This window comes from Euleptes europaea, chromosome 8 (assembly GCF_029931775.1).
Source record: "Euleptes europaea isolate rEulEur1 chromosome 8, rEulEur1.hap1, whole genome shotgun sequence".
Classification (NCBI taxonomy): Eukaryota; Metazoa; Chordata; class Lepidosauria; order Squamata; family Sphaerodactylidae; genus Euleptes; species Euleptes europaea.
Window position 1 is genome coordinate 1,821,452 of NC_079319.1, and position 27,713 is coordinate 1,849,164.

The following is a 27,713-nucleotide window of genomic DNA, read 5'->3' on the forward strand; positions in this document are numbered from 1 at the left end:
ACTCTTTTGATTTAATTTCAACCCGTTGGTTCTGGTCGAACCTTCTGGGGCAACAGAAAACAACTCGGCACCCTCCTCAATATGACAGCCCCTCAAGTACTTGAACATGGTTATCATATCCCCTCTCAGTCTTCTCCTCTTCAGGCTAAACATACCCAGCTCCTTCAACCTTTCCTCATAGGACTTGGTCTCCAGACCCCCTCACCATCTTTGTTGCCCTCCTCTGGACACGTTCCAGCTTGTCTACATCTTTTTTAAATTGTGGTGCCCAAGGGACTTGCCTAGTCCCTTTAACTAGAGATGCCGAGGGTTGAACCTGGGACCTTCTGCATGCCAAGCAGAGGCTCTACCACTGAGGACAAGACCACGTGTGACTCAACAGCACAAGCACCACTGGTGAGAGCAGACATAGCACTGGGTGCAAGTAGCAAGAGGTGGGGCTTTTTTTCCCCTGTGGAGGCCATTTGCCACATTAACATTGCTTCCAGGATGAGGTTTGCATATTGCTACACAGAGCAGCCCCTGGCTCTTTACTCAGTACATATTTCTTGTATCCTAGTAATGTTTCATTGTGGTATATTGACTATATTTGATGACAGCTGGGGAAGACGTGGTCGAAATGCGTCTGGTCATGCAATTCTGATCTGTGTTGATGTTCCATGCATGCAGAGATGTTTGGTTGATCATGTATTTCTGATTTGTCTTGGTATTTTGTATTCACTTTTGATGATATACATTTATATATATTGTTTCTCTCTGCAACTTCTTATTCTTTGGTTTTTGTATCAGGTGTTCCTTTTTTGTTCCATTCAGAGCAGCTGTCCTCCAGCACCACCCTCTAGGGTCGTGAGTTGGCCTCAGTAACACACAAGCAAAGACGTGTGAGCGGGTGGTTATTATTCTGGATGAATGCAGATTTATACATTTATTTTGAACACATGAACACATGATGCTGCCTTATACTGAATCAGACCCTTGGTCCATCAAAGTCAGAATTGTCTACTCATAGAATCATAGAGTTGGAAGGGTCCACCAGGGTCAGACTGGCAGTGGCTCTCCAGGGTCTCAGGCAGAGGTCTTTCACATCACCTACTTGCCTGGTCCCTTTAACTGGAGATGCCGGGGATTGAACCTGGGACCTTCTGCAGGCCAAGCAGAGGCTCTACAAACTGAGCCACGGCCCCTTCCCAAAATTTATCTGTTGCCTCTCTAGGGCACTGTAAGCCACCAGAGGGAGGAAATGCCATTTTGGCTGGCAAAATCCACCTCCTCATCAAGTGCCACCTTGCCTTGGGGGCCAGGTAAGCAATGGGCACAGCCGCCCCCACCCCCTTTCCCTCATCGCACAACACATTCGCCTTTAGAAACCAGCCTTTCCAGCGCAGCCAGAGAGAGCGGGCTCTCCGTTTGGCAGCTGTCTTGCTGCAGGCTCCCTGTTTCAGCTGGACAGCAGAAAACGCCTGCAGGGCATACTGGCCATGCGCTGTCCCCACGTGCAGAGCATTTTATTTGGCCCCGATAGAACAGGCTGGAAAATGCACACATTAAACAGGTGCACGGGTGGGGGTGGATGTGACGGCTTCTGAAGACAGCTTGAAAGATCAGGCCTCGCCCCTTCCACCCCCCACTGACGTCAGATGCTCCGTCATGAATGCTCGTCCCCAGTTTGTTCTCCCCTCCAACGGTGACGCTTCATTCCCCCAGCAATTAAGGGCCTTCGGCTGGCACAGAGAACCGAGTGGCTTCTGGCCAGAGCCAACGGCTGCTGTTGCTGCACCCCGTGGGCGGCCAGAGAACCAATTCCCCGTCCACCAACAAAGGCTTTGCAAAATTCATTTCCAACTTGACGCTAGCGAGGGGTAACGTTAGGCCCACAGATATTTTTAAATAAAATAATGCACATGTGTGAAAAACGGCCCAGAGTTTCCATGTGCACACACCCACAAAGAGGGAGCCTTCTCAAATAGCAAGCCCCAAACGCCCCCCCCCCCAAAAAAAACAGCCATGGCTGCCTGGTCATCCTAGTTAGGAAGCTGCTCTGCTTCCACGGCGACAGTTGCTATGGAAACACCATCAGCAAGCTATGGGCCTGATTGCTGATGAGAAGATCCAGATTGATTCCTCTCGTCCACATCTGACAGGAAACAACCACATGCTCAGAGCATGGACACTACAGCTGCGGGGGGAGGGGGAGGGGGAGGGGGAGGGGGAGGGGGAGGGGGAGGGGGGCTTTCTTTAAAAGCCTAGGGAAGGCAGACATGGGGCTCTGCAAAGGAGGTGGGGTGGCCTCCTTGAGCCAAGAGAGGCAACCTCTCTCCCTGCATGGTATATCACAGTCGCTGCTGTCCATTAAAGGGCTTAATTGAGCCCTTTTGTATGACAGACTGATAAAGGACTTCTGAGCATGTGCAGAGTTCCCCCAAAAGCGAGTGTCAGCAACCAGCCCACAATCCGCTGCTGTTTAAGGCCAGTTCTGATGGATTTCCTGCACAGAAAGCACATTCATGCACAGAATGGCGTGAAATCCACACGGAGATTGCCACATTAAAGAGATTGTGCCTGCGTGGTGTAGTGATTAAGAGTGGTGGACTCTGATCTGGAGAACTGGGTTCTCCGGGTGTCCCCCCCCCCCTGGGTCCCTCCACTCCTCCACTTGAGCAGTGGACTCTATCTGGTGAACCGGGTTGGATTCCCCACTCCTCCACATGAAGCCAGCTGGGTGACCTTGGGCTGGTCACAGTTCTCTTTGAGCTCTCTCAGCCCCACCTACCTCATAAGATGTCTGTTGTGGGGAGGGGAAAGTGATTGTAAGCCGGTTTGATTCTCCCTTAAGCGGTAGAGGAAGTCGGCATATAAAAACCAACTCTTCTTCTTCTTCTGCCTCTTTCTTACCCACATACCACACTGCCTTGCACCTCTCTTTTTACAAAATAAGTATGGGGGCCCTTCCGTGCTCTGTGGGGTGGCCATCCTCACCACTCAGAACCAGGGAAAGAGGCAGCTCCCCCCTCCACTTTGATCTTCACTGCCAAGGAACTAAGAAAAGCCCCCAGCTCTTTGTCCTGTCAACGCCCACTCCTGCCGACTCAAATGATTTTCCCTTTGAAGAACACCCCCTCCACCCCTTCTCCCCCCTGAGCGGCAGCTCCCCAGAACTTCCATTTCTTCCTGCATGCGCCCCACCCATGCCTCAAGTCACTCCCGTCCTCCCTGGCAGTCGGCATGACCTTTGCAAAATCCTGGGGGTGGGTGGGTTTCTAAACCAGCCCTGGCAGCGCTCTCTTGCAGCACAACCTCAGCGACAGATGACGGGCCGTGAAAAATCCACAGACCTTTCCGTGAACTCCTATACGCACTCATCGGGAATGACAACCTTTCTCAGGAGAAAAGCCGGTGAGAAAACCACAGCTTCCTCTGCAAAGAAAGTCCCAGGTTCAATCCCCGGCATCTCCTATTAAAAGGACCAAGTAGGTTATGTGACAGACCTCTACCTGAGACTCTGGAGAGCTGCTGCCGGTCAGAGCAGACAATACTGACCAAGATGGACCGATTCGGTATAAGGCAGCTCAATATATACAGAGGCAGCCAGTACAAATGAACACATGAACACATGGAGCTGCCTTATACTGAATCAGACCCTTGGTCCATCAAAGTCAGTATTGTCTACTCTGACCGGCAGCAACTCTCCAGGGTCTCAGGCAGGGGTCTTTCACACATCACCTACCTGCCTGGTCTCTTTAACTGGAGATGCCGGGGATTGAACCTGGGACCTTCTGCATGCCAAGCAGATGCTCTACCACTGATCCACGGCCCCTCCCCTGTAGTGCCACATGTCTCCCTCCATCTTGTACTCCACGGCATTCTCTTAAGGTGCAAACCACAGAGCAAGAAGGGCAGGGGAATGGGCACATTTGGGCAAAGCACCCTAACTTGCATTGTGGATATGTGACACCATCCACTACAGGTACCTTTGCCCCTACCAGGTCCAGCAACACAAGCTTGCTGGCTTATTAAAACACAGCAGGGGGGGGGGCACTTGTCAGTGGCCCAGACTTAGTGGGCGTGACACAGGCCAGTGCAGAATGGCTTTGGCCCCGGAATGAACAATGCATATGCAGCAAGACAGGCTTTCATGCAGTGGGTGGACATATGAACTCTACCCCTCAGTTGTTCCTGGATTCACTTTAGCTGCCTTTTTATACTAGCTGACAGAACGGCACAATGATAAAGCTCCCCCCCTCTTTTAAAATGCATTTTCTGTCTCTTGGCTCATAAAAAATCCCCTAAGTGGCCAACAGCTTTGCCATTAAAGCCAGACAACGAGGCCCAATAAAGAAAGCCATAAAACCTGGATCTTGACAGATGATGCATCTTTATGGGCACAGCAGGGCAGCTCATCCACTGGAGAAGTTGTGAGCATTCTCTGGGAGGAGGGCCAGCAGTTCTGCTGGGACATTAATGTGGCATGCCAAGGGTGCCTTGGTACCACTGGGGGCTGCCCTGTGGGATGCCAAGTCTAGCCAGTAAAGGCTCTGAGCACCACAACTCCCTGGGGAGCCTGGGGAGGGGCCGAGGCTCAGCGGAAGAACCTCTGCTTGGCACACAGAAGGTCCCAGGTTCAATCCCCAGCATCTCCAGTTAAAAGGACTAAGTAGTAGGTGATGTGGGAGGGGCTGTGGCTCAGTGGTTGAGCATCTGCTTGATATGCATAAGGTCCCAGGTTCAATCCTCAGGATCTCCAGATAAAAGGACCAGGCAGTAGGTGATGGGAAAGACCTCCGCTTGAGACCACTGCCAGTCTGAGTAAAGACTGCCCTTGATGGGCCAAGCGTCTGATTCAGTAGAAGGTGGCGGTGTAGAGCCTCTGCTTGGCACGCAGAAGGTCCCGGGTTCAATCCCTGGCAGCATGTCCAGTTTAAATGACCAGGCAGGAGGTGACGGGAAAGACCAGCCTGAGACCCTGGAGAGCCGCTGCCAGTCAGAGTGCTCCAGACTGGCCTTCTTGGAGCAAGGCTTCAGTAGCAGCTGGACGGCCAGTGGTGCCAGAGGCCCTGGCAAGCTGGAAGCTCCGCCTCCCCGAGGGCACCCCTGCAGCCCCAGAGAAAGGGGGCGGGCCGGGGGCCAGCGCGGCAGCCGCCCGCCTCCCCGCTTGGCACAGGTGGCGCAGAGAGGCGCCCCTCCCGGCCCCTGGGGACGAGGAGGGCGCGTCCTCCAGACGGGCTCTGGGCCCCGTGGGGGGGCCGCGACCCCCAGCACGCCCTGCCCCCTGCAGGCGGAGGCTCCCCGCCGGGCCGATCCAGCACGCCCCCCACCCACCCACCCACTCATCCCACCCCGCGCAGCCCCTTCCTTACCCGGGGGCAGCGCTGGGCGGCGGGGCGCGGCGGCCCCCCCTCGCCGTCGGCCGGGGCTTGCCGCGGGCCATCCTTGCGGAAGAGGCTGTAGAAGATGTAGACCAGCAGCGAGTAGAAGGCGTACATCGGGCCGCCGCCTGCAGCCGCCGCCGCCCGCAACAGCCCTGCTGCACCAGCCGCCGCCGCCTCTCGCCCGCCCCCCCTGCGGCAGGCGCGGGGCCAGACCGCACCCCCCCGGCAGGCCCACGCCCCCCCCCCCCAGGGCCAACCCCCTGGGGCTGGGACCCTCGCTCGCTCGCCCGGGGGCCGATCGCCGCCCTCGACGGCGCGGGAGGCAGGGGAGGCGCTCCGGCGCTTGCAGCAGCTGCGGGGCGGGCAGGAGCGCAGCGCCGCCGCCACAAAACCGCCTGGGGGTCGCGCTGGCCAAAGCGGCAGGCGGCAGGGGAAGAGGACGCCCCCGCGAGAGAGGGATGGACGGGCTCCCCGAAGGGAGCCGCAACCCCCCGCTTGCAAGATCTGAGCAAGGCGGTTCAGGAGAGGACGCTTTGGAGGACATCAGAAAACCGAACCTTGATTGGCATTTACAGTAACAAAACCAACAGGTAAAGCAGCTGGATAGGGACCAAAAAAAAGAATGAATACACAGTTCATCAGGAAATTTTGTAATAAACAATTAAATGAGGGCTCCCCTCCTTTTTTCTCCCTCCTTTAGGACCTTGGCCAGGAACTCGGCTACTTGAGTGGTAACTTCGAAGCTTTTGTCATCCAATAAATGGCCTGTTTCCAGTAGTTTGGAGGACATCCGTTCATAGGGTCGAACATGAGTCAGAAGCCCCTTGACTGCCCTGAACACACAGACACGCCACACCAGGGGGGGCAGTCACTGCTACACATTTTGGGGCCTTGGGCCATTCTCCTGCACCCCGTTTTTTTCTTGCAACAACCCTGCGAGGTAGGGGAAGGGGGCCTGGCTCAGTGGTAGAGCCTCTGCTTGGCATGCAGATGATCCCGGGTTGAATCCCCGGCATCTCCGGTTAAAGGGACCAAGCAAGTAGGTGATGTGAATGACCTCCACCTGAGACCCTGGAGAGCCGCTGCCGGTCTGAGTAGACAATACGGACTTCGATAGACCGAGGGTCTGATTCAGCACAAGGCCGCTTAATGTGTGTGTTCATGTAAAGGGAATACTGGCTCAAGATTACGGATTGGGATTTGAACACTGTGCCCCCGGCAGCACTCCAGCTCCTGCTGCATCTTACTCTTCTGCTGCCACTGCCAGAGAACGTCAGCAACCTAGAGGGGTGGGGTGTCACTCCAGGTTGATCTAGCCCAGCCCTGTTTCTGTAAGGCCCATCCCTCCAAGAAACAGAATATCTGGCCATCGGCGCAACATCCCATTGCTCACTGGCTGGTTTTCAGAGGTATACTGCCTCAGAACAAGGAGGCTCCATTAGTTCATCAATGCCTATTTACCAGGACAGCTAATATATTAAAATTTATTTATTTACAAAAATGTTTATCCCACTTTCCTTTACAAGGACCACCAAGGCAGCCCCAATTTAAAACATACATAATAAAATCACATATTAAAACCATGTGGGATGCTGTGGAATGATTCTATGATTAAAAACAGCCCCCCTCCACATCTTGTGGCTGTAAGTGCCACATGTGAATTGCACCCAGCCACCATCCTGTTCCTGCCTGTGCAACGACTAAGAAGGGAGGCGGCCTCTTTACTGGGACACACCAAAAAGCTTTTGAGCCATCCACAGTGCTCCCTGGTTCGCATTTCAGGGCAACACAAAGGGGGGGGAGGGAGGGAGGGAGGGAGGATGACCATGGCATTGGGTGCCCCCCCCCTACTGCCTTTCCAGACCTTTTGTTCAGACTTCAGCTGGTAGGATTCATGAGGCAAGAAGTCCTTAGAGCATCGGCCCTATGAAGAGTGGTTAAAGTTCTTGGGGCTGTTTAGCCTGGAAAGAAGGCTGTTAAGGGGAGACATGATAGAGGTCTACAAAATTATGCATTATATGGAGATAATGGACAGGGAGAAGCTTTTCTCCCTCTCTTAGAACGTGGGGGTCATCTGCTGAAGCTGGAGGGTGAGAGATTCCAAACAGATAAAAGGAAGTCTTTCTTCACACAATGCATAGTTAAATTGTGGAACTCCCTGCCCCAGGATGTGGTGATGGCTGCCAACCTGGAAGGCTTGAAGAGGGGAGCGGACATGTTCATGGAGGAGAGGGCTATCCATGGTTACTAGTTAAAATGGATACTAGTCATGATGCACCCCTATTCTCTCCAGGATCAGAGGAGCATGCCTGTTATCTTACGTGCCTTGGAACACAGGGCAGAGAATGCTGCTGCAGTCGTCTTGTTTGCAGGTTTCCTAGAGGCACCTGGTTGGCCACTGTGTGAACAGACTGCTGGACTTGATGGACCTGGGTCGGTTCCAACAGGGCCTTTCTTATTTTCCCTCCGGGGACAGTGGAGTGCTGTGGACTGTGAGAAACCGAGCAGGAGCGAGCCACGGCCCCAGAAGGATGGTCCGGGGCTCGGACTGCCAGGGCCAGCCCTCCTGCCCATGCCCCTCAAACGTGGGGGGAGCAGCAGAGCAATGTGTGGGTCACAGAGGAGCCAACGAAGCACCTTTGTGCCCCCAGCAGCCTCTGCAACCTCTTCATCAACCTGGCTCAAAACACACACAGCAGAGAGGTGTAGTGGTTAAGGGTCTGGGACTAGCATCTGGCAGACAATCCATGGCTTTAAGATAAACAAACATGAATTTAAAATGAGAGCCTTTGCAGATGACTTATTACTTATTTTGAACGACCCGAACCAATCTATAAACTCTTTGTTGGATTTATTGAAGCAATACGGTGAGGTTTGGGGATTTAAGTTCAATCAAGATAAGACTCAGATATTGTTTAAAAATCTTTCAAGGGGAGTACAAAAAGACTTTGTAGATATTTCAGGATGGGAGAAAACAAACAAAGCAAAGTACTTAGGTACTTGGATTACAAATAAAAGTAAAGATTTAATTGTCAATAATTATGTTAAATTGTGGGGAGCAATCAAAAAAGATAATATCTAATAAAAATATTTCCTTTCTGGGACGTATTTCAGTAGTTCAAATGGACGTATTGCCAAGACTGTAGTTTTTATTTCAGAATCTACCAATAATTACACAAGCAAAATACTTTGACATGCGGAGGAAGGATTTATTGAATTTTGTTTGGCAAGGGAAAAAAACTAGAATTGCTTATAAATACTTGGTGGACTCTAAAGAAAGAGGAGGATTTGCTCTTCCTAATTTTAAACTGTATGCGGAGGCTTCGGCCTTTGTGTGGCTGAAGGATTGGATTCAATTGAAGAATACTCATTTATTGGATTTGGAAGGCTCTGACAATAGATGCAGGTGGCATAGTTACATGTGGTATGATAAACTTAAAATACATACGGCATTTCAACATCATATTGTTAAATCTTCTTTAATAAAAATTTGGCAAAGGTATAAACATCTTTTAGAAACTAAAACCCCATTGTGGATTTCATCGCAAGAGATGTTGACTCTACGACCATTGAGACCTTCCCAATTTGTTATATTTCAGGACCTTTTAAAATGGGATTACAACAGATGTGCCCTAAAAGAACATGAAGAATTAAAAGAACACCTGACTTGGTTTCAATATCATCAAATAAAGTCTGTTTATGCTCAGGATACGAAGATAGGTTTTATCAAAGAAAAATCAATTTTACAACAAACGCTGCTGGATACCAATGATCATTTAATTTCAAAGATGTATAAACTGCTGTTAACTATATATACAGAGCAAGACCAGATTAAACCTACGATGGTTACCTGGGCACAGACGCCGGGTCACAACATTCCTTTGAATAGATGGGAAAGAGTCTGGTCACGAGATATGAAATTCATACTTTCACAATTATTGAGAGAGAACATATACAAGATGATTTACAGATGGTATTTGACACAAAAAAACTAGCTACAATGTATAAAACAATGTCACCAAACTGTTGGAAATGTAAGGACGAGATTGGTTCTTTTCATCATATTTGGTGGTTATGTGAAAAAGCAAAGAACTTCTGGGACATGATTTATAATGAATTAAGACTGATACTACAACAAAATATTCCTAAAACACCGGAAATGATGTTGCTAAGTATCATACCGGATTCTATTCTAACTCAGAGATCATTTTTGATATATGCCACCACGGCTGCATGACTGGTATATGCAGCAAAATGGAAATTATCAGAGACACCAGATAAGATACAAAAAATGTTAGAACTGGCAGAAATGGCTAAACTAACTGCATTAATAAATCAAAAAGAGAATACGGCATTTGTGGGAGAATGGGAAGCATGGACGACTTACTGTGTAAATGAACTGTATACGGGAGAAATTAAAGGATATGTATTGCTCTAATCCTGTTTACCAAATATTAGCATTAATGTTAAATTTTATATTTTAAGATAATTGAAAGTTTATTTAAATTTAAATCTACATTACTATAATGGATTAGAAATTAAATACAAAGGGAAGAACAGATATATCAAAAAAGATAGAGGAGGGGAGAGGGGAAGTCAATATTGTTAGGATTATATACAAAGATTGAAAAGGTAATGTTTATATTACAAATGTTTGAAATTGGATGATTGATTAATGAATATGCTATAACTAGAAAACAATAAAAAATATATTAAAAAAAGAGATACTCATTAAAGGTGGAGAAAAGCAGGGTATAAAACCCAACTCTTCTTCTTCTTCATTTTGAGACACTTAATTAAAAGAATAACGTTACTCTTAAAACACACACACACACACACAGCAGAGAGGTATAGTGGTTAAGAGTCTGGGACTAGCATCTGGCAGACCCCGGTTCGAATCCTCACTTGCACCATGGAAGCTCACTGGTTGACCTTGGGGCAGTCATACCCTCTCAGCCTAACCTACCTCACAGGGTTGTTGTGAGGATAAAGCAGAGGAGAGAAGGATGTAAGCCTCTTTGGGTCTCTGTTGGGGAGTGAGGCAGGGTATAAATCAAGAAATCAACTTCCCGCTTCCAGAGGGGTAACTGTGTTAGTCTGTGACAGCAAAAATAAACAGGAGTCGTGAAGCAGTTTTTGTGGACTTTTCATTTATTTAAAACAGAACTGAAAGCGGCTTACAGTGTACATAAAACAGCAATGATTTAAAAAAAAACATATAAAAAGAGCACAGTGTAACCTCTCCAATTACGGTAGGCTAGAGCCCATCTCTTTGGACACAAAGAAGGGCACCCTCATTAGGCAGACATTTTGTGCAGGATTTCTTTTTTTTACAGCAGGGTCAAAGGAACATGAAATGCAGGGGAAATGTCTTGATATAAAATCCAGATCTGCCCAAGAAAGATACAGGGGCCATTTGCTAGTTATGCTAAGCTAGTTATTACCTGGGGAGAGGCCTCCTTCTCTCGCAGTCCTTCGGGCCCAGCCAGGATGAACTCTCCAAAAGAGATTCATCTTCTAGAGCCGTGTTGGCGAACCTATGGCACGCGTGCCGACTCCGGCACGTTCACCCTCTCTGCTGGCACGCAGGCTCAGCTGGGCGGCGGGGCCCCTGCCCCTGGACTCCCCGCCGCCAGCTTTGAACTGCTCCGCGCTGCCAAAGGCCCCACCCCCTTCCCTGGACTCTACGCCGCCCAGCCTTTCCCCTCTCCCCCACTCCCCAGCCAAAAATCCCTTTGCAGGGCACACGAGGCGGCTGCCGCCCTCCAGCCCCCTTCCCTCTCCCCCTCGGCCAAAAACCCCCTTTGCGGGCGCACGAGGCAGCTGCCGCCCTCCAGCCCCCTTCCCTCTCCCCCTCGGCCAAAAACCCCCTTTGCGGGCGCACGAGGCAGCTGCCGCCCTCCAGCCCCCTTCCCTCTCCCCCTCGGCCAAAAAACCCCTTTGCGGGCGCACGAGGCAGCTGCCGCCCTCCAGCCCCCTTCCCTCTCCCCCTCGGCCAAAAAACCCCTTTGCGGGCGCACGAGGCAGCTGCCGCCCTCCAGCCCCCTTCCCTCTCCCCCTCGGCCAAAAAACCCCTTTGCGGGCGCACGAGGCAGCTGCCGCCCTCCAGCCCCCTTCCCTCTCCCCCTCGGCCAAAAAACCCCTTTGCGGGCGCACGAGGCAGCTGCCGCCCTCCAGCCCCCTTCCCTCACCCCCTCGGCCAAAAAACCCCTTTGCGGGCGCACGAGGCAGCCGCCGCTCTCCAGCCTCCTTCTTCCTCCCCCCCCCTCCCCGGCCAAAAAATCCTTTGCTGACTAAGGAGGCCAACACAGAGCGGCAGCGCCTCCTTAAAAGCGGCCGCACATGGCTGGCCTCCACTGTTGGCTTGCTAGTCGCTAGAGGAGGTGGTAGGTTGGTAAGTTGCTCCTCCTAACCCGAGTCTGCCTCCCTCCCTCCCCGAGTCCCCGGGGTAGTTCTCCCGACCTGGACTGGAGTCTGCTGGGTTTCCAAGTGCATCTCTTCCCCCGCCCCCGTTTCCTTTCCTCCCAGCCTGGGCTGCAAATGAAGCAGCAACTTTCCTTAGTTGGAGGGGGAGGGTACTTCTCCCTGTAAAGAAAAGCAACCTTGCTCTTCTTCTGATCACCAAACTTTGGTTCAGGCTGCAGCCTTCTATGTCTTCAATGTCTTGATATCAGACTCTGGGAGCTGATGACCAGCTCTCTCACAAACAATTCCCGTGAGAAACCATTCCCATTTCCCATGGGAAGCCACTTCAGTTTGGGGGAAAGGTGTGGGGTGCCACCTCCACTTCAAAGCACCTCCATTTCAAAGCCTTCCTATTGTAAATCAGCTATCTGTTCTTTTGGTGAAGCCTGATATCTCAAAAGCTTGAAGAAGCCCAGATGTTTTGCATTGCTGCAGAGATGCAAATACATCCGTTACTTCAAAAGGACTAGAGGCGTCATGCCAAATATCTTACAAGTTTATTGCGTCCCCGACATCTCATTGGGCGAATGGCCATAACCCGATGAGATGGGAGAGATAAATATGGACTCTGTTCTAATCAAAAATCATGAAGCTTGGGAGGGGGACATGCTGGTCATGTCCCCGAGCTATCATCATCTTTTGGCAACCATGAAGGACTGACACTCTGCGTGTTAGGACCAAACCTGGGTCTTGGTAACTATAAATCAACTAAAACCTTGCATTTGTTACTCTCTTGGAAACTTTGCCTATTTTGCCTGAAACTTAAAGAATTACTGTGAAGTTAGAGACTGCTAAGATTTCTTGTTTTTATGCTATCTGCCTCACAAATAATTTCCTTTCCTGTAACGAGCATATTTTATTAAAATAAACTTATAGACTTTATATTGAAGTCTGAGAAACCTTTTTGGGTCTCAGGGCTAAATCCAAGTGCCTGAGTGTGTGTGTGTGTGTGGGAAACCACCTACCTTAGTGTTTTTTGGCAACAAGCCTCTCCTGGCAGAAGCTCTACTCTGCAGGGACGGTTTTTGCTTGTTTTGACTTTTGGGAAACGGGCTGGGGAAGAGTAGCTCTCAGCTCATCCCTGGGAAAGCCAGCCTTTTGGAATTGAGAGCTGGTGGCAATATACCTGTGCTGCGCTCAAAGGGGGAATCCTGGAGCTCAGTAAGGGATTTGGGTTTTCTTAGGAAAACATTTAGTGACTTTGAACTAAAGAGGAACCGGCCTGCTGGAGAGCAGACCGGGTCTCCTCAACATGGACTGCACTCAAAGGGGGAATCCTGGAGCTCAGTAAGGAATTGGGGTTTTCTTAGGAAAACATAAGGTGTCTGACACCTTAACCACTACATCATGCTGGAGAACAACCAGGAAATTGTTAATCATTTAAGCTAATTAAAACCTCAGTATTCAGGTTAAATTGCCATGTTGGCACTTGGCGATAAATAAGTGGGTTTTGGGTTGCAGTTTGGGCACTCCGTCTCTAAAAGGTTCGCCATCACTCTTCTAGAGGCACCTGGTTGCCCACTGCGTGAACAGACTGCTGGACCTGATGGGCCTCGGTTTAATACAGCAGGGCTTTTCTTATGTTCTGATGTTTCTTCCAGGGACAGTGGAGTGCTGCTGACTGTGAGAACTAGCGTGGTGTAGTGGTAAAGAGCGGTGGTTTGGAGCGGTGGAATCTGACCTGGAGAACCGGGTTCCCCACTCCTCCACTTGAGCGGCAGAGGCTAATCTAGTGAACTGGATTTGTTTCCCCGCTCTTACTCATGAAGCCAGCTGGGTGACCTTGGGCTAGTCACACTCTCTCAGCCTCACCAACTCATGTGGCTCTGCCTTAAAGAGCCACACCCTTCCTAAGCAACAGGTCTTGCTGGTCAGGGGATCTTGCAGGCAGAAAGGGGGGGGATGTCTCAGGCCTCCTCCACCTTGCTTCTGACGGCTTCCAGGGTTCTTGCCTTGGACTTCTGCTTCTTCTTGCATGGCTGGGTGTTGGGGGCCTACAGAGAGGAGTGACCAAGCCAGAATGAGTGACACTTTTGCCCACTCAAAGCCAACACCAGGTGTTCTGTGGTAACATAGCGACGGTGTCCATCTCCTCACCAGTTTGAATCATGGCCAGCACATCTCAGAGCATGCAGTTATTATGGCCGTTGCTTATCTATCCTCAACGAGGACAATATCGTATTTTAGAGTGGGGGAAACTGAGGTACGCTAACCTCCAAGGGAATACCTGGGTGAGACAGGATTTGAATCCAGGGCTCCCCAGAATGGACAAGGATCTGCCTTAGCTGGTGCTGAGTGTGGGGCCGTGGCTCAGAAGGAAAGCTTCTGTTTGGCATGCAGAAGGTCCCAAGTTCAATTCCTGGTATCTCCAGTTAAAAGGACCAGTAGTAGGTGATGTGGGAGGGGCCGTGGCTCAGTGGTAGATCATCTGCTTGATATGCAGAAGGTCCCAGGTTCAATCCTCAAGATCGCCAGTTAAAAGGATCAGGCAGTAAGTGATGGGAAAGACCTCTGCCTGAAGCCCTGGAGAGCAGCTGCCAGTCTGAGTAGACAAGACTGACTGATTCAGGGTCTGATTCAGTATAAGGCAGATTCATGTGGGCTCGTGTGCTAGCCATCCCCCTTTTATACGAGGGTCTGTGGCTCAGTGGTAGAGCAGAATGTCCCAGGTCCAATCCCTGGCATCTCCAGTGGAAAGGACCAGGTAGGGGGTGATAAAAAAGACTTTCACCCAAGACCTTGGAGAGTCGCTGCCACTCTGAGTAGACAAGACTGACCTTGATGGACCGACTGCTCTGCATCAGATATAAAGATGGCTTCATGTGTACTCAGTGCTGTCTCATCCTGTCATTTATCTACGTAGAATCTTTTGTATCATGCCAGGGCCAAGCTAAGTGCTTTCGATCCTGCGGCATTTGATCATGCCAACCCCTTCTCCTCCTCTCCAATACTGATCTCCGTTTGTTTAAGATGGAACATTTGGTATTAGGAATTTCTAAGGGGGTTGATAATAAATCTCAGCATCCCTTCTGCTGGTCCCATCATTCCACTTGGAGGGGGGGAATAAACCCTCCTTACCTTGCTGTGTCGTTTCTTGACCTGGTAGAACTCCCCGAGCTTCCTCTGCTTTGAGATGCCCTTAGTCACGGGGCCGGGCAACTGGAGCTTGGCACGCTTCAGGCAGGCCTCCTGCCACCTCTCCATCCGGCGAATAACTCTGCCCTCGCTGCGAAAAAGGGGGTTCCGATCAAAGCAAAACTGGATAACCAGGATCATAGAATCATAGAGTTGGAAGGGACTATCAGGGTCTTCTAGTCCAACCCCCTGCACAATGCAGGAAATTCCAACCTCCCCCCACACCCCCAGTGACCCTGGCTCCATGCCCAGAAGATGGCCAAGATGCCCTCCCTCTCATGAACTGCCTAAGGTCATAGGATCAGTATTGCTGACAGATAGCCATCTAGCCTCTGCTTAAAAACCTCCAGGGAAGGAGAGCTCACCATCTCCCAAAGAAGCCTGTTCCACTGAGGAACCGTTCTCAATGTTAGAAAGTTCTTCCTAATGTTTAGACAGAAACTCTTTAGATTTAATTTCAACCTGTTGGTTCTGGTCCGACCTTCTGGGGCAACAGAAAACAACTCGGCACCCTCCTCTCTGTGACAGCCCTTCAAGTACTCGAAGAAACAGACACTGAGGGGGAAGCCAGAGGGGCAGGTTGGTCTGCTCTTCTTGGCAGCAGGGGGGAGGAGGGAAAGGAACAGGTGGGGGGAAAGCTGCATGGGAAAGGAAACCGCCCCTTCCTTAGACTTCCATTTGTTTATTCTATGCATTTATAGACCACTTTTTTATATAGCTCCATACATCCTATGGAGAGAGAGCCCGATTGGTGTAGTGGTTAAGAGCGGTGGATTCTGATCTGGAGAACCGAGTTTGATTCCCCACTCCTCCATATGAGCGGCGGAGGCTAATCTGGTAAACTGGATTTGTTTCCCCGCTCCTACACACAAAGCCAGCTGGGTGACCTTGGGCTAGTCACAGCTCTTTTAGAGCTCTCTCAGCCCCACCTACCACACAGGGTGTCTGTTGTGGGGAGGGGAAGGGAAGGTGATTGTAGGCCAGTTTGAGTCTCCCTTAAGTGGTAGAGAAAGTCGGCATATAAAAACCAACTCTTCTTCTTTTTCTTCTTCTATATGGCAAGCGCTCCTTATTCCACTGCTGGCGTGCCCTGTGAAAGGATTTGCACCTGGGATGCTGCTTATGTGTTACCCAGAATATGCCACCCCATTCAGAGCTTTGTATGCACTGCAAATGTTCCCATGAGCTCCTGCCTTCTGAGCCTACCTGGAGGGGGACAGAGGGAAAGTTGGCTGTTTTGGTTCACTCCCTTCCAGGACAACACGCAGCCTGAGAGACGCAGCTCCAAGATACCTCCTTGCAAGGTTGCTAGGGTGGGATGCACAACCTGAGTTGGGCTGCTCACTTTGGTCTGAGTGCAAAGGGCCCCAGAGTGAGATGCCAGCCTTTGGCACAGAAGAGAGAATTTTGGCAGGAGTGGCTTTCCCCCCATCATAGTGGCAGAGTAGGGAGAGAAGTTGCAGGTGCCAAAATTCTCCCTTCCCACCATCTCTTTCCCCACCCCAGTGCCCTTTGCCATGCTGCCTTCTCTCCCTGTGTGGCCAATGGCTGCTCTCTTTTCAAAACCTGCATCTTAGGGAAAGACTCCCTACCTGTTCTCTGTTTCCGGCTGTCTCCCCATTCCGGACCGCTCTCCTCCAGGCCCAGGCCAGGGGGTGGCTGAGAGGGGACCTCAGGTGCCAGTTGGAAGAACTGCACTCTGTCTCCTGCCATGGATATCAAAGGCTGGGGAAAGGCAGGTTCTGGTTCTGCGTGGGAAGCTGGAAAAGTCCATGGCACCCCCTCAGCAGGGAGGGTGGCTTAGGTGGGGCTGAGAAAGTTCAGAGAGAACTGTGACTAGCCGAAGACCACCCAGCAGACTTCACCTGGAGGCGTGGGGAAACCAACACGGTTCTCCAGATTAGAGTCCACCGCTCATGTGGAGGAGTGGGGAACTGAACCCGGTTCTCCAGATCAGAGTCCACCGCTCTTAAACACTGCGCCACACTGGCTCACCAGAACACTAGAGCAATTGCCCTGTGAAGCTTCGTTAAAACACTTAGAAAAAAAGGCGAATAAGGGAAGACTTTTTTTTTTTGCCATGAAGTCACAGCTGACTTATGGGGACCCTATAGGGTTTTCAAGGCAAGAGACATTCACAGGTGGTTTGCCATTGCTTGCCTCTGCATCAAAATCCTGGTGTTCCTTGGAGGTCTCCCATCCAAATACTAGCCAGGGTCAGGATAGAGGTCTATAAAATTATTCATGGTGTGGAGAGTGAGGACAAAGATAGGTTTTCTCCGTCTCCTACAATCCTAGAACCTGGGGTCATCCACTGAAGCTGAAGGGTGGGGGATTCAGGACAGACACAAGGAAGTACTTCTTCACACAGCACATAGTTAAACTGTGGAACTGGCTGCCACAGGATGTGGTGATGACTGCCATCTTGGAAGGCTTTAAAAGTGGCGGTGGACAAATTCATGGAGGACGGGGCTATCGATGGCTACTAGTCATGATAAATATTTACTCCCCTCAGTTCCAGAAGCAGTATGCCTCTTTATATCAGTCGCCAGGGAGCACACGTGGGAGGATGCTGTTGCAGTCATCCTGTTTGTGGGCTTCTTAGAGGCAGCTGGTTGGCCACTGTGGGGACAGAATGCTGGACCCATAGTCTGATCCAGCGGGGCTCTACTTATATTCTGACAACACTCACTTCATGTGCTTCTCATGAGCAAGAAACCGCACCAGCTCAGCCTTATCTGGCTCTCTCCACTCCAACGCCACCTGGCTCAGCTCGGCCACCTCCGGCTGCAGGAAGAGCCGGCGTGCCTTCTCCAGGGGCCAATTGGCAGGCGCCGGGTGTTTCTGCAGAGAGTAAAACACCAGCAGGTCTTGAGCAGGCAACAGGAAGCATGAAGTGTACCTGCCTTGCCTCCGTGCTGGTGCAACAAGGGCAAACTGCAAAGCATCGAGAGGGCTGGGGACCGGGGCACATGGCCAGTGCATGTGGGGCCGGTGTGTAACGATACCCTTCTATACCCCGTAATATGGACACCCTTGGACTCTCATGTCTGTACACTGGGACTGTTGCTGAATGGCAGGGGAAGCATGGAGAGAGACAGCAACACACTCCAAGACACAGGAGCATCCCAGACACCCCACCGGATGTCGCTGTACGGAGCCAGCAGGGACCTGCGAATGGCACACAGCACCTGAACCCGGAGAAGGGAAGGGGACCTGCACTCCATCTTGGATCTGAATGCAGAGCAGAACAGAGAACTCCAAAATCTGTTCCTGATCCTCTCTGCCAGAGACTCGCCCCTGGAACAGCTGCCTTCCTGGATACCTTTTGCATAACCAAAGAAACGGCCAGCATATCAAGATCTGCCTGACGACTTCAGACTCAGAACAATAGTGTTTTCCCCTTACACACCTTACATTCCTTCTCAGGGCAAGCTAATCCCATCTTCTCCTTCCCCCCTCTGCTTCCAGTTCCTGCCGGTTATCAATAACACAATCACTGAGTGATTGGCAGTCATCAATAATCCCCTCATATTCCGATCACCCTGGCTCCCACCTTTTCACCACTCAATCTTTCTCCAATTTTGAAGCAATCCTACCTTTGTGCCCCACTGCTCACATGCCCTGTGAGTCAGTCTGCCCCAAGGGCAGAATTTGACTATAAAACAGAGAGACCTGGCACATGTCAGTCGCTTCTCATTTTGGATCCAGAACACAAGATGTGAGTCCTACACCTGGCATGTAGTCCTTTTTCCCCTTCCCTCGTGCAGCTGCTATTCTGGAACCTTGCTCTGCAGGAAAGGTGACTTATGACCCGCTTGGGAATCTCAGAATCTCCGCTTTCTTAGCTCTCTGTGTGTTGGGAATTAATTGTTTGTGTGTGTGTTGTTACCCTATTTGATTACTTTTAATAAAACCCTTAAAATTCATAAAGGCCTCCTCGTTATTGGGTTGCTCTCCATTTTGGCTTGCTCACCTAGGGGCAGAATTGGTTTAGAAAGATCCCCACGCCAGCCTCTTGCAAAGCTCTATTTAGTCTCCAGCTAATTTCCCCAAATAAAAGGAGACCCCCTCTGTGATTGGCGTAACAGGTGAGTTCCCAACCCCCCTCCCCCCCCCCACAGTTTCAGGATAGAGTAGGAGTCCAGTAGCACCTTAGACTAACAAAATTTCTGGCAGGATGTGAGCTTTCGTGAACCACAGCTCACTTCTTCAGATACAGCTAGAATGTGATTCCATCTATCTTTAAGTAGAGAGGAGTGACTTAGACACACAATGACAATGTAAATGTCAAAAGCAAGTTAATGACATAAGCAGGCATGATTGGAGTAGGTGTAATATGCAGAGGGGTAGTAGGCATGGAGAAATCGGCATTGGTAATGAGACAGCAATCCCAGATCTCTATTAAATCCTGGAGAATGCATAGTCTTGAGTTTCATTATTAGTTGCAATTCAGCAGTCTCTTCTTTCTAATCTCCCTTTGAAATTCCTTTGTAAGAGGCTTTTCTCTCTTTGTAAGAGAACTGCTACTCTTAAGTCAGCAACTGAATGTCCTGGAAGGTTAAAATGTTCCCACACTGGTTTCTGAATGTTGTGGTTTCTGATGTCAGACTTATGTCCGTTCAATCTTTGTCAATGCCTACTACCCCTCTGCATATCACACCTAACCCAATCATGCCTGCTAATTTCATTTACTTACTTTTCACATTGCCATTGTGTGTCTAATTCATTCGTCTCTACTTAAGTATAGATGGATTCACATTCTAGCTGTATCTGAAGAAGTGAGCTGTGGCTTATGAAAGCTCCTACCCTGCCAGAAATTTTGTTAGTCTTTAAGGTGCTCCTGGACTCATACTGCCCTTGTACAAATCTATGGTGAGACCACACTTGGAATACAGTGTACAGTTCTGGTCACAACATCTAAAAAAGGATATTGCAGAGGTTGAGAAGGTGCAGAAAAGAGCAACCAAAATGATTAGGGGAGTAGACCAACTGTCCTATGGGGAGCAGTTAAGACGCTTAGGGCTGTTTAGCTTGGAAAGAAGGCGGCTGAGGGGAGACATGATAGAGGTCTATAAAATTATGCATGGTTTGGAGAGAGTGGACAGGGAGAAGTTTTTCTCCCTCCCCCATAATACTAGAATGAGGGGTCATCTGCTAAAGCTGGAGGGTGAGAGATTCAAAACAGATAAAAGGAAGTATTTTTTCACATGGCGCATAGTTAAATTGTGGAACTCCCTGCCCCAGGATGTGGTGATGGCTGCCAGCTTGGAGGGCTTTAAGAGGGGAGTGGACATATTCATGGAGGAGAGAGGTATTCATGACTGTTAGTTAGAATGGATACTAGTCATGCTGCATACCTATTCTCTCTAGCATCAGAGGAGCATGCCTATTATTTTGGGTGCAGTGGAACACAGGCAGGATGGTGCTGCTGCACTTGTCTTGTTAGTGGCTTCCTAGAGGCACCTGGTTGGCCACTGTGTGAACAGACTGCTGGACTTGATGGGCCTTGGTCTGATCCAGCAGGGCCTTTCTTATGTTCTTATGTACTCTTTTCTACTGCTAGTGACAGATGAACACAGCTACCCATTGTGTTTTAGGGGGAATCAATCAGATGAGCCAGCTGCGAGGCAAGACACATTTGCAGGATTGCAGCTGAGAGCTCATATTCTTGGCAGGGTGCAGGTTCTATGCTGGACTCCAACCCTGGCCACGTCCCCACAGCTGTACACAGCTGCGGCACAGGCCCCTTTAGGGACATCCTGCCACAGCAAAGTTGGATCTGTGCCAAAGAGTCCTCAGACAAGCAACAGAAGCCAGCCTACACAGCTCTGATCTGTACCCCTCTTAGTTTCCAAGTCCGGCTCACCTGCAGATTATGTTTTTAGGTACACATCATAAAAAAGGAAGGAACTAGATGAGATCCTGAAGTGTAAGGATGGGTCGCTGGTGACCAAGATCGTTAATTCATGCCGTGTGTGTGTGTGTGTGTGTGTGTGTGTGTGTGTGTGTGTGTGTGTGTGTGAAGTGCCGTCAAGTCACTTCCGACTCATGGCGACCCTATTCATGCCATAGTATCCCCTATTACAATATATGGGTGTGAAAGCTGGACCATGAAGAAAGGTGACAGGAAGGAAGTTGAATCACTTAAAAAAGTGGTGTTGGAGAGTTTTACAGATAGAGTCAAAGCTGTTTAAAGTTATGCAGGGGGTAGAAAAGTGTGGGGGGGAGACATCCCCTCCCCGGCATAATGCTAGAACTGAGGACACCCAAGGAAGTTGATGGGCAACAGGTTCAGGTACTGGCGAGAATGAAGTCAATGACAAAAGCAGACAGGAAGAAAGCAGATTCCTTTGAAATGTGGTGTTAGAGGAAAGTTTTACAGATGCCACGGACCACCAAAAAAGACAAATCAGTGGGTTGTAGATCAAATCAAGCCTGGACTCGCCCTAAAAGGTAAAGTAACTAAACTGAGGCCAAGTCACGAAAAGAGCAGAGTCACTGGAAAAGACCATCATGCTGGGAAAAGTAGAAGGCAGCAGGGAAAGAGGAAGCCCAACATAAGATGGATGGGCTCATGGTAGCCAGGGCCCTCAGTCTGCAAGAGCTGAGCAAGCGATTAATGATAGGATGTTTTGGAGGTCGTTAATCCACAGGGTCACCATGGGTCGGAAGCGACTTGACAGCACATAACATATACATACATGGAAAAAAGCTTGGGTGTTCACCCCAAAAATTTAATGTGCAATCCAACATTTTTAGGATGACCATTTTTTGCAGACCCCTCCCTGTGCTTTTCCAGAGCAGCTGGGCCCACAAAGATTTCTCAGGAGAAGCTTCTACTCCACTCAGCTCCCTACCAGCACACGCTCCACCCAGGGGAATCTCCCAGAGGGCTGCTTTTCCGGAGGGCAGGCGGGGACACACGGAGCCGAGTCCCAGCACTGCTGGCCACTCTGCAGGGGCTGGCAGGATATGGGTCTTGGCCAGCCACCCATCACTTCTGCTGTTGCAGAAGTCTTGGCCAGCCACCCATCACCATTGTGCAGCTACCCCCCACACACACCAGAAGACCTCATCCTCTTAGCAGCAGCTGGCCAAGGAAAAGGAGAGGGGTCAGGGGATCCAGGAAGGACGGGGGAAGGAGCCCTGGTACCTGCGGACTAAGGTGCTCCAAGACCTGCTCGATGCTCCCGTGTTTCTGCAGCAGCTTCAGGGCCTTTTTGGGGCCAATACCCCGGATCTTTCCGCAGTAGTCACAGCCGAGCAGAATGCAGAGATCCACAAACTGTGTTCGGGGAAGGAGTGGAAAGTCGAACATCATTTCACAAAGCAAAGCCAGGAACTTTCTGTTCTCTCAGTGCCATGCGCCCCCCCCCCCCCCGCCGAGTCCTGGACGAAAATGGCAGAAAGGCAGTTGCTGAAGCCGGAGAAAACAGCAGAAAGCTGGAGCCCAGCAATTCAACTGGAGGTCAAAGAAAGAAACGCTCCAACCACCCCGGCTATGAGGAAGAATGACAGAAGAGATGCAAAGCAGGCTAACGCCAGGGCAGGGGTATCCAGGCACTGATCCATGCGCGCACACACCCCCGGTTCACGTTTAAGGAGGGGCCTGACTTCCTTTCCTTTAACCAAGGATGGAGCACATCATGGAGGGGAGCAAAGTCCATTTCTGGGCGGGTCTTGCGCTAATTTAAAGGGCCGCCTCTCCTCAAGCAAAACCACTAGCCATCTCAGTTCCACCCAACAGTTATCATTGAAAGTTCCCTCCCTCCAGAAGGCTCAGTCGGCATTTTCCGTACTGGATCCCACCCCATGGATCAGGTTACCAGAGGGGCTCCCAAACAGCCTTCTCTTTGTTGAGATTCCACAGGCTGTGGCATCCTTGACTTCACCCTTGCTCGAATCGGACATGAGCCATAAGAACATCAGAAGAGACCTGCTGGATCAGACCAGTGAGGGTCCATCTAGTCCAGCGTCCTGTCCCACACAGTGGCCGACCAGTTCCTCTGGAGGGCCAACAACAGGGCACAGAAGCCGAGGCCTGCCCCTGACGTTGCCTCCTGGCACTGGGATTCAGAGCCTCCCTGTTGGGCTTTGGATCCAGCCAGTGGGTCTCAGAAAGTTCTGTCTGTAAAGCCCCCCCCCCCCTTCACACCTGCTCCTCACCTGCTCCTGAGTCAAGGCCAGCTTCTCCAGAACGACAGGCAAGGAGATCTCTTCCAAGTCACTAGAGAAGAGGCAGCAAACAGCCTGGTTGTGATTTTGACCTACAAAGTCCAACTCAGCAGCTTCACACAGGAACATTCCCCTTTGAAACACCTTTCCTGCAGAGATGTCTTTTAAGCCTACTGCTGAATGTCCAACGGGTTTGAAATTATTCAAATCTACAATGAGAGGTCCTGGGGTTCATATGATCTTCCTGGAAACCCTTCTCCTCCCTTGTCCCCATATGGCGGGACGGCACTCTGCACACGCCCAGAGACATTATTACAATTTCTTCTCCTGTTGCAGGGCTCCAAAAAAAACCCTTGCTTATAACACTTACCGTTTCTTCGCGTTAAAATGCCGCAGGAGGAGCAGGCTCCCAAAAGGCAGGGCGTCCAGGTCCTCCGTGGCTGTGCAGTAGGCGTGGCCGGACTTCACCAGAGCCGCACAGGTGGCCTCTGCCTCTGCTGGAGCCTGAGGGGGGGAGAGAGAGAAGGGAAAGGGGACCGTCTTTGAGAAGTAAATGCTAAAATAGTCCATTTTTTGGTCCTCTGTCTCCACCTTCATCTTGAGTTTCCACCTGGGCTGCCGAAGACCTTCAGGCCAAGATACAACCAGTTGAGTAAACCAGACATTGCTACCTATTAGAGGTCAGGAAGTGATAAACACCTGAAATGTTGTTTGGCTTGCTTTTTGTTTCCGCAGGTGGGGTGCCAAAATACCTTGATTTGGCCTTGTTTATGCAGGGGACAAAGCAGTGTTTCACGCTTCAGGCTTTGGCTCTTTCAAGAATGCAGTCCTGGGTGTAGCCCCCACGTCCAACAGGAACTTTTACAGAAACTGTCCTGACGTAAGGGCTGCAGAATATATGAATGGGGTCTGCACACCAAAGTAAAAAGCTGTCTGCTCTGAACCCCCCAACTCCCTACAACTCCAGCAGCAGAGTAACTTTCCCCACAGGAACCTAGGGAAAGGGAGGGTCGAGGGGAAGACTCAGCCCCTCCCTATCTCCCAGCCAACTCTTCTCAGAGTGAGGTGGTCACTGAGAAACACGCATGAAGCTGCCTTATAATGTATCACACTCTGGGTCCATCAAGGTCAGTACTGTCTCCTCAGATTGGCAGCAGGTCTCAGGCAGAGAGAGGTTTTTCGTATCACCTACTGCCCAGCCCTTAACTAGAGATGCCAGGGATTGAACCTGGGACCTTCTGCATGCCCAGCAGATGCTCTACCACTGAGCCCCAGCTGCTTTACACCAGGTTAGACCCTTGGTCCACTGGGCCCAACAACATCTACTTTGACTGGTAATGGTTCGCTCACAGACAGGCAAAGGTCTTTCCCATCACCTGCAATCTGAGCCAGCAGGGAATGGATCAGGGACCTTGTGCATGCAGAAAAGGGCCACAGAACTGTGATCCTTCACCAGGAAAAGACCTCTAGCTGATACCTGAACATAAGGCACCCCCAGGAGTCTCAGAAGGGTCTCAGAGTCTCGTCTCGGGAACCGTTGCGGAAGGTCACCAGTTGAAGAACCTAGCAGAAGAAGCAGAAACAAAGTCAGAAGTTCTGTTAGTATGACTACCGCATCCCCCCCTTTGCTTTTGGGATTCTAAGGAACCAGGGTGTTCCATTCAGCACTAGACGGCCGTTGGATGAACTCTTCGGGTGTTTAGGTTTTCAAATACGATGCTGTCCTTTTTCATCCCAGACGGCTAAAGGAGAAACTCACCACCTGCTCCACCAAATCTAATCAGCCTATCCTGAATAAGCTGCAGGTCTGAAGACTCCCCCCAATCCAACCTGACAAAGAAGAAGAGTTGGTTTTTATACCCCAATTTTCTCTACCTTTAAAGCAGTGGTTCCCAACCTTTTTTTGACCAGGGACCACTAGGACCTTTTTGTTCGGTGCAGGGACCCCAAGGTTCAAAATAAAAATTCTGAGAATTTGAAAATAAACTTTAATCATAACTGTTAGTTAAACATTAAACTTAGAATAATATTTGAATATATATATTTTATAATAGAGAACTTTTAATTGAAAATATTAATTTATTATGGGTTTATAACTTTGTTTCGTGGACCTTAATTTAGTTCTCGCGGACCCCTGGGGGTCCACGGACCCCTGGTTGGGAACCAGTGCTTTAAAGAGTCTCAAAGCGATTTACAATCTCCTTTCCTTCCTCTCTCCACAACACCCTGTGAGGTGGGTGGGGCTGAGAGAGTTTGGAGAGAACTGTGACTAGCCCAAGGCCACCCAGCTGGCTTCATGTGGAGAAGTGAGGAAACCAACCCAGAGTGGGGAATCAAACCCGGTTCTCCACATGAGAGTCCACCGCTCTTAACCACTACACCACACTGGCTCTCTGGAGAACTCACAAACTTGCATGCTATTGTGAGATATTTTGGTTGGTCCTCATAAAAGCTTTGGACCACATTTGACTTTGGATCACCACAGCTACCTGCAACCTCTGACACCCAGAGGTGGGGTGTTCCTGAGCACCTGAGTGTCCGCTAAAAGGATGGCAGTTCCAGCGGGAGAATCTCAGTTGCCTTTACCTGCTGCTTCCCTCCTGGTTCCGGTGGCTGCGGCTCGTTTGGCCAACTGCAGGGGGAGAAAGAGGGTTACAAAGCTGTTTTCAACTGGCCGGGGCTGCATCTGCTCTTTGTCACATGAGTTGCAAGCTCTCCCTAACCACTAGGCCAGCCAGAACCTTTTCCCAATGTTGGTCTGACTTTGCTAGATCACAACATGTTTCAGGTTCTCTTTTTCCCACTGAAGCAGCCCCATTCCCTTCACCTTCTAGCCACAACCTTCCTGCCACCTCCTAGAATTAAAAGCTGGAAGGGGAACAAGGACCGCCCAGTCTAACCCCTTACACCATGCAGGATCACCTAAAGTAGGGATCCCCAACATTTGAGCCTGCACGAGGCACAGCCAGCCACAAAATGGCTGCAGCAGTTTATCTTCAGTCACATGGGGAATATCTTTGTGTTGTGGTGGCAGCTGCTACCAAAGCAACATTTTAAAAAATCTACACAGCCAGTCAAATCTCCAATGGCCAATCAGAAGCCCTGCTAGGCAAAAGTCCCACATGGTCTTGCCCACTTTCTAAAAACACACCTGGCAGGCACCTGGAAAGGTATCCAAGGGCACCATGTAGCGGACCCCTGACCGTAAGCATCCCTGACAAATAACTGTCCAAATTCCGCTTAAATACCTCTAAGGAGGGAGAACCCACAACATCCCTGGGCAACTGATTCCACCAGTGAACTGCCCTTATTGCTAAAAAGTTTTTTCCTCATCAGGAAATCTCTCTTACGAACCACGGGCTCCTTGAGGTCCGGCGGCCGTCCGTCAAAGACGTAGACTGGTTTGATGCCGTTTTCCAGGAGATGCAGCGTCCGGTAAAACAGCCCCTGCAAGTGACTGGAAGAGAAAGAGAAGCAGTTCAGCAGAGTGGAGTCCAGCAGGACTCACGTAGAAGGAATCAGATATTCGGTGTGTGTGTGGAATATGCCATCCTGGCATAGCAGGGTGCCAACTTGGAAGGCTTTAAGAGGGCAGTGGACATGTTCATGGAGGAGAGGGCTATCCATGGCTACTAGTCAAAATGGCTACTAGTCATGATGCATACCCATTCTCTCCAGGATCTGAAGAGAATGCCTATAATATTAGGTGCTGTGGAACCCAGGAAGGACAACGCTGCTGCTGTAGTGGTCTTGTTTGTGGGCTTCCTATAGGCCCCTGGTTGGCCACTGTGGGAACAGACTGCTGGACTTGATGGACCTTGGTCTGATCCAGCATGGCTTTTCTTATGTTCTTATGACATGTGCAAAGCACTAAAACATGAGACTGTTGATGCCAACAAGCCATGCCACTGTGAACGTGGTTCCAAGGGGAGCGGGATGGAACAGCCCTGCCCGCATCATGGCTGGCTGCCTGGCAGCGCCAAGCATGACGGCCACAGAGTTGTCAGCTGGCCTTGGGTGCCCTTTTCGTCCTCTTTTGCTCCTTTGTTTGCAACGATTTATTTATTTGCAACACCTAGTAGCTGCCTCTCTTCCTTATGGAGCTCAAGGCAGCCTACAGTATAAATAAAATACATAAAATATAGAGTACATAAAAATACATAAGAACCAACATTTTAAAACCACAGTTTAGGACTGCTTTAATCAAATGCAGTTCTACATAAAACCATCTTCAAGTGCCTCCTAAAGATCGACAGCGAGGGGACCAGCCGCACCTCCCTGGGGAGGTTGTTCCATAATCCTCGGGCTGCCACTGAAAACGCCCTCTCTTGTGTACCCACCAGACAAACTTCTTTGGTCCATAGGACAGACAGGAGGGCTTCTCCCTGTGATCTTAATTCCAGGGCAGGAACATATGGGAAAAGACGGTCCCTCAGATACCCAGGTTCCAAGCCATGTAGGGTATTATTAAAACCAACGCCTTGAATTGGGCTCAGGAGCAGAACTACCCACCTGATATTCTGTCCCTCGCGGTTCACGATATTTGGCATGGCTTTGCGGAACTGGTAA

General features: G+C 50.2%; 1 protein-coding gene across 1 annotated transcript; it reads right to left on the reverse strand.

The window, feature by feature from the left end:
- Positions 1–5,324: 5,324 nt before the first annotated feature.
- On the reverse strand, positions 5,325–27,713 carry LOC130481820 (flap endonuclease 1-like). The gene is given in 12 exon segments (XM_056854601.1): positions 5,325–5,870; positions 13,754–13,825; positions 14,910–15,057; positions 17,659–17,810; positions 22,123–22,254; positions 23,136–23,196; positions 23,515–23,648; positions 24,622–24,707; positions 25,535–25,553; positions 25,708–25,776; positions 26,499–26,601; positions 27,657–27,713. Coding segments are annotated over 12 exon segments (1,560 nt in total). The 5' UTR covers positions 27,695–27,713.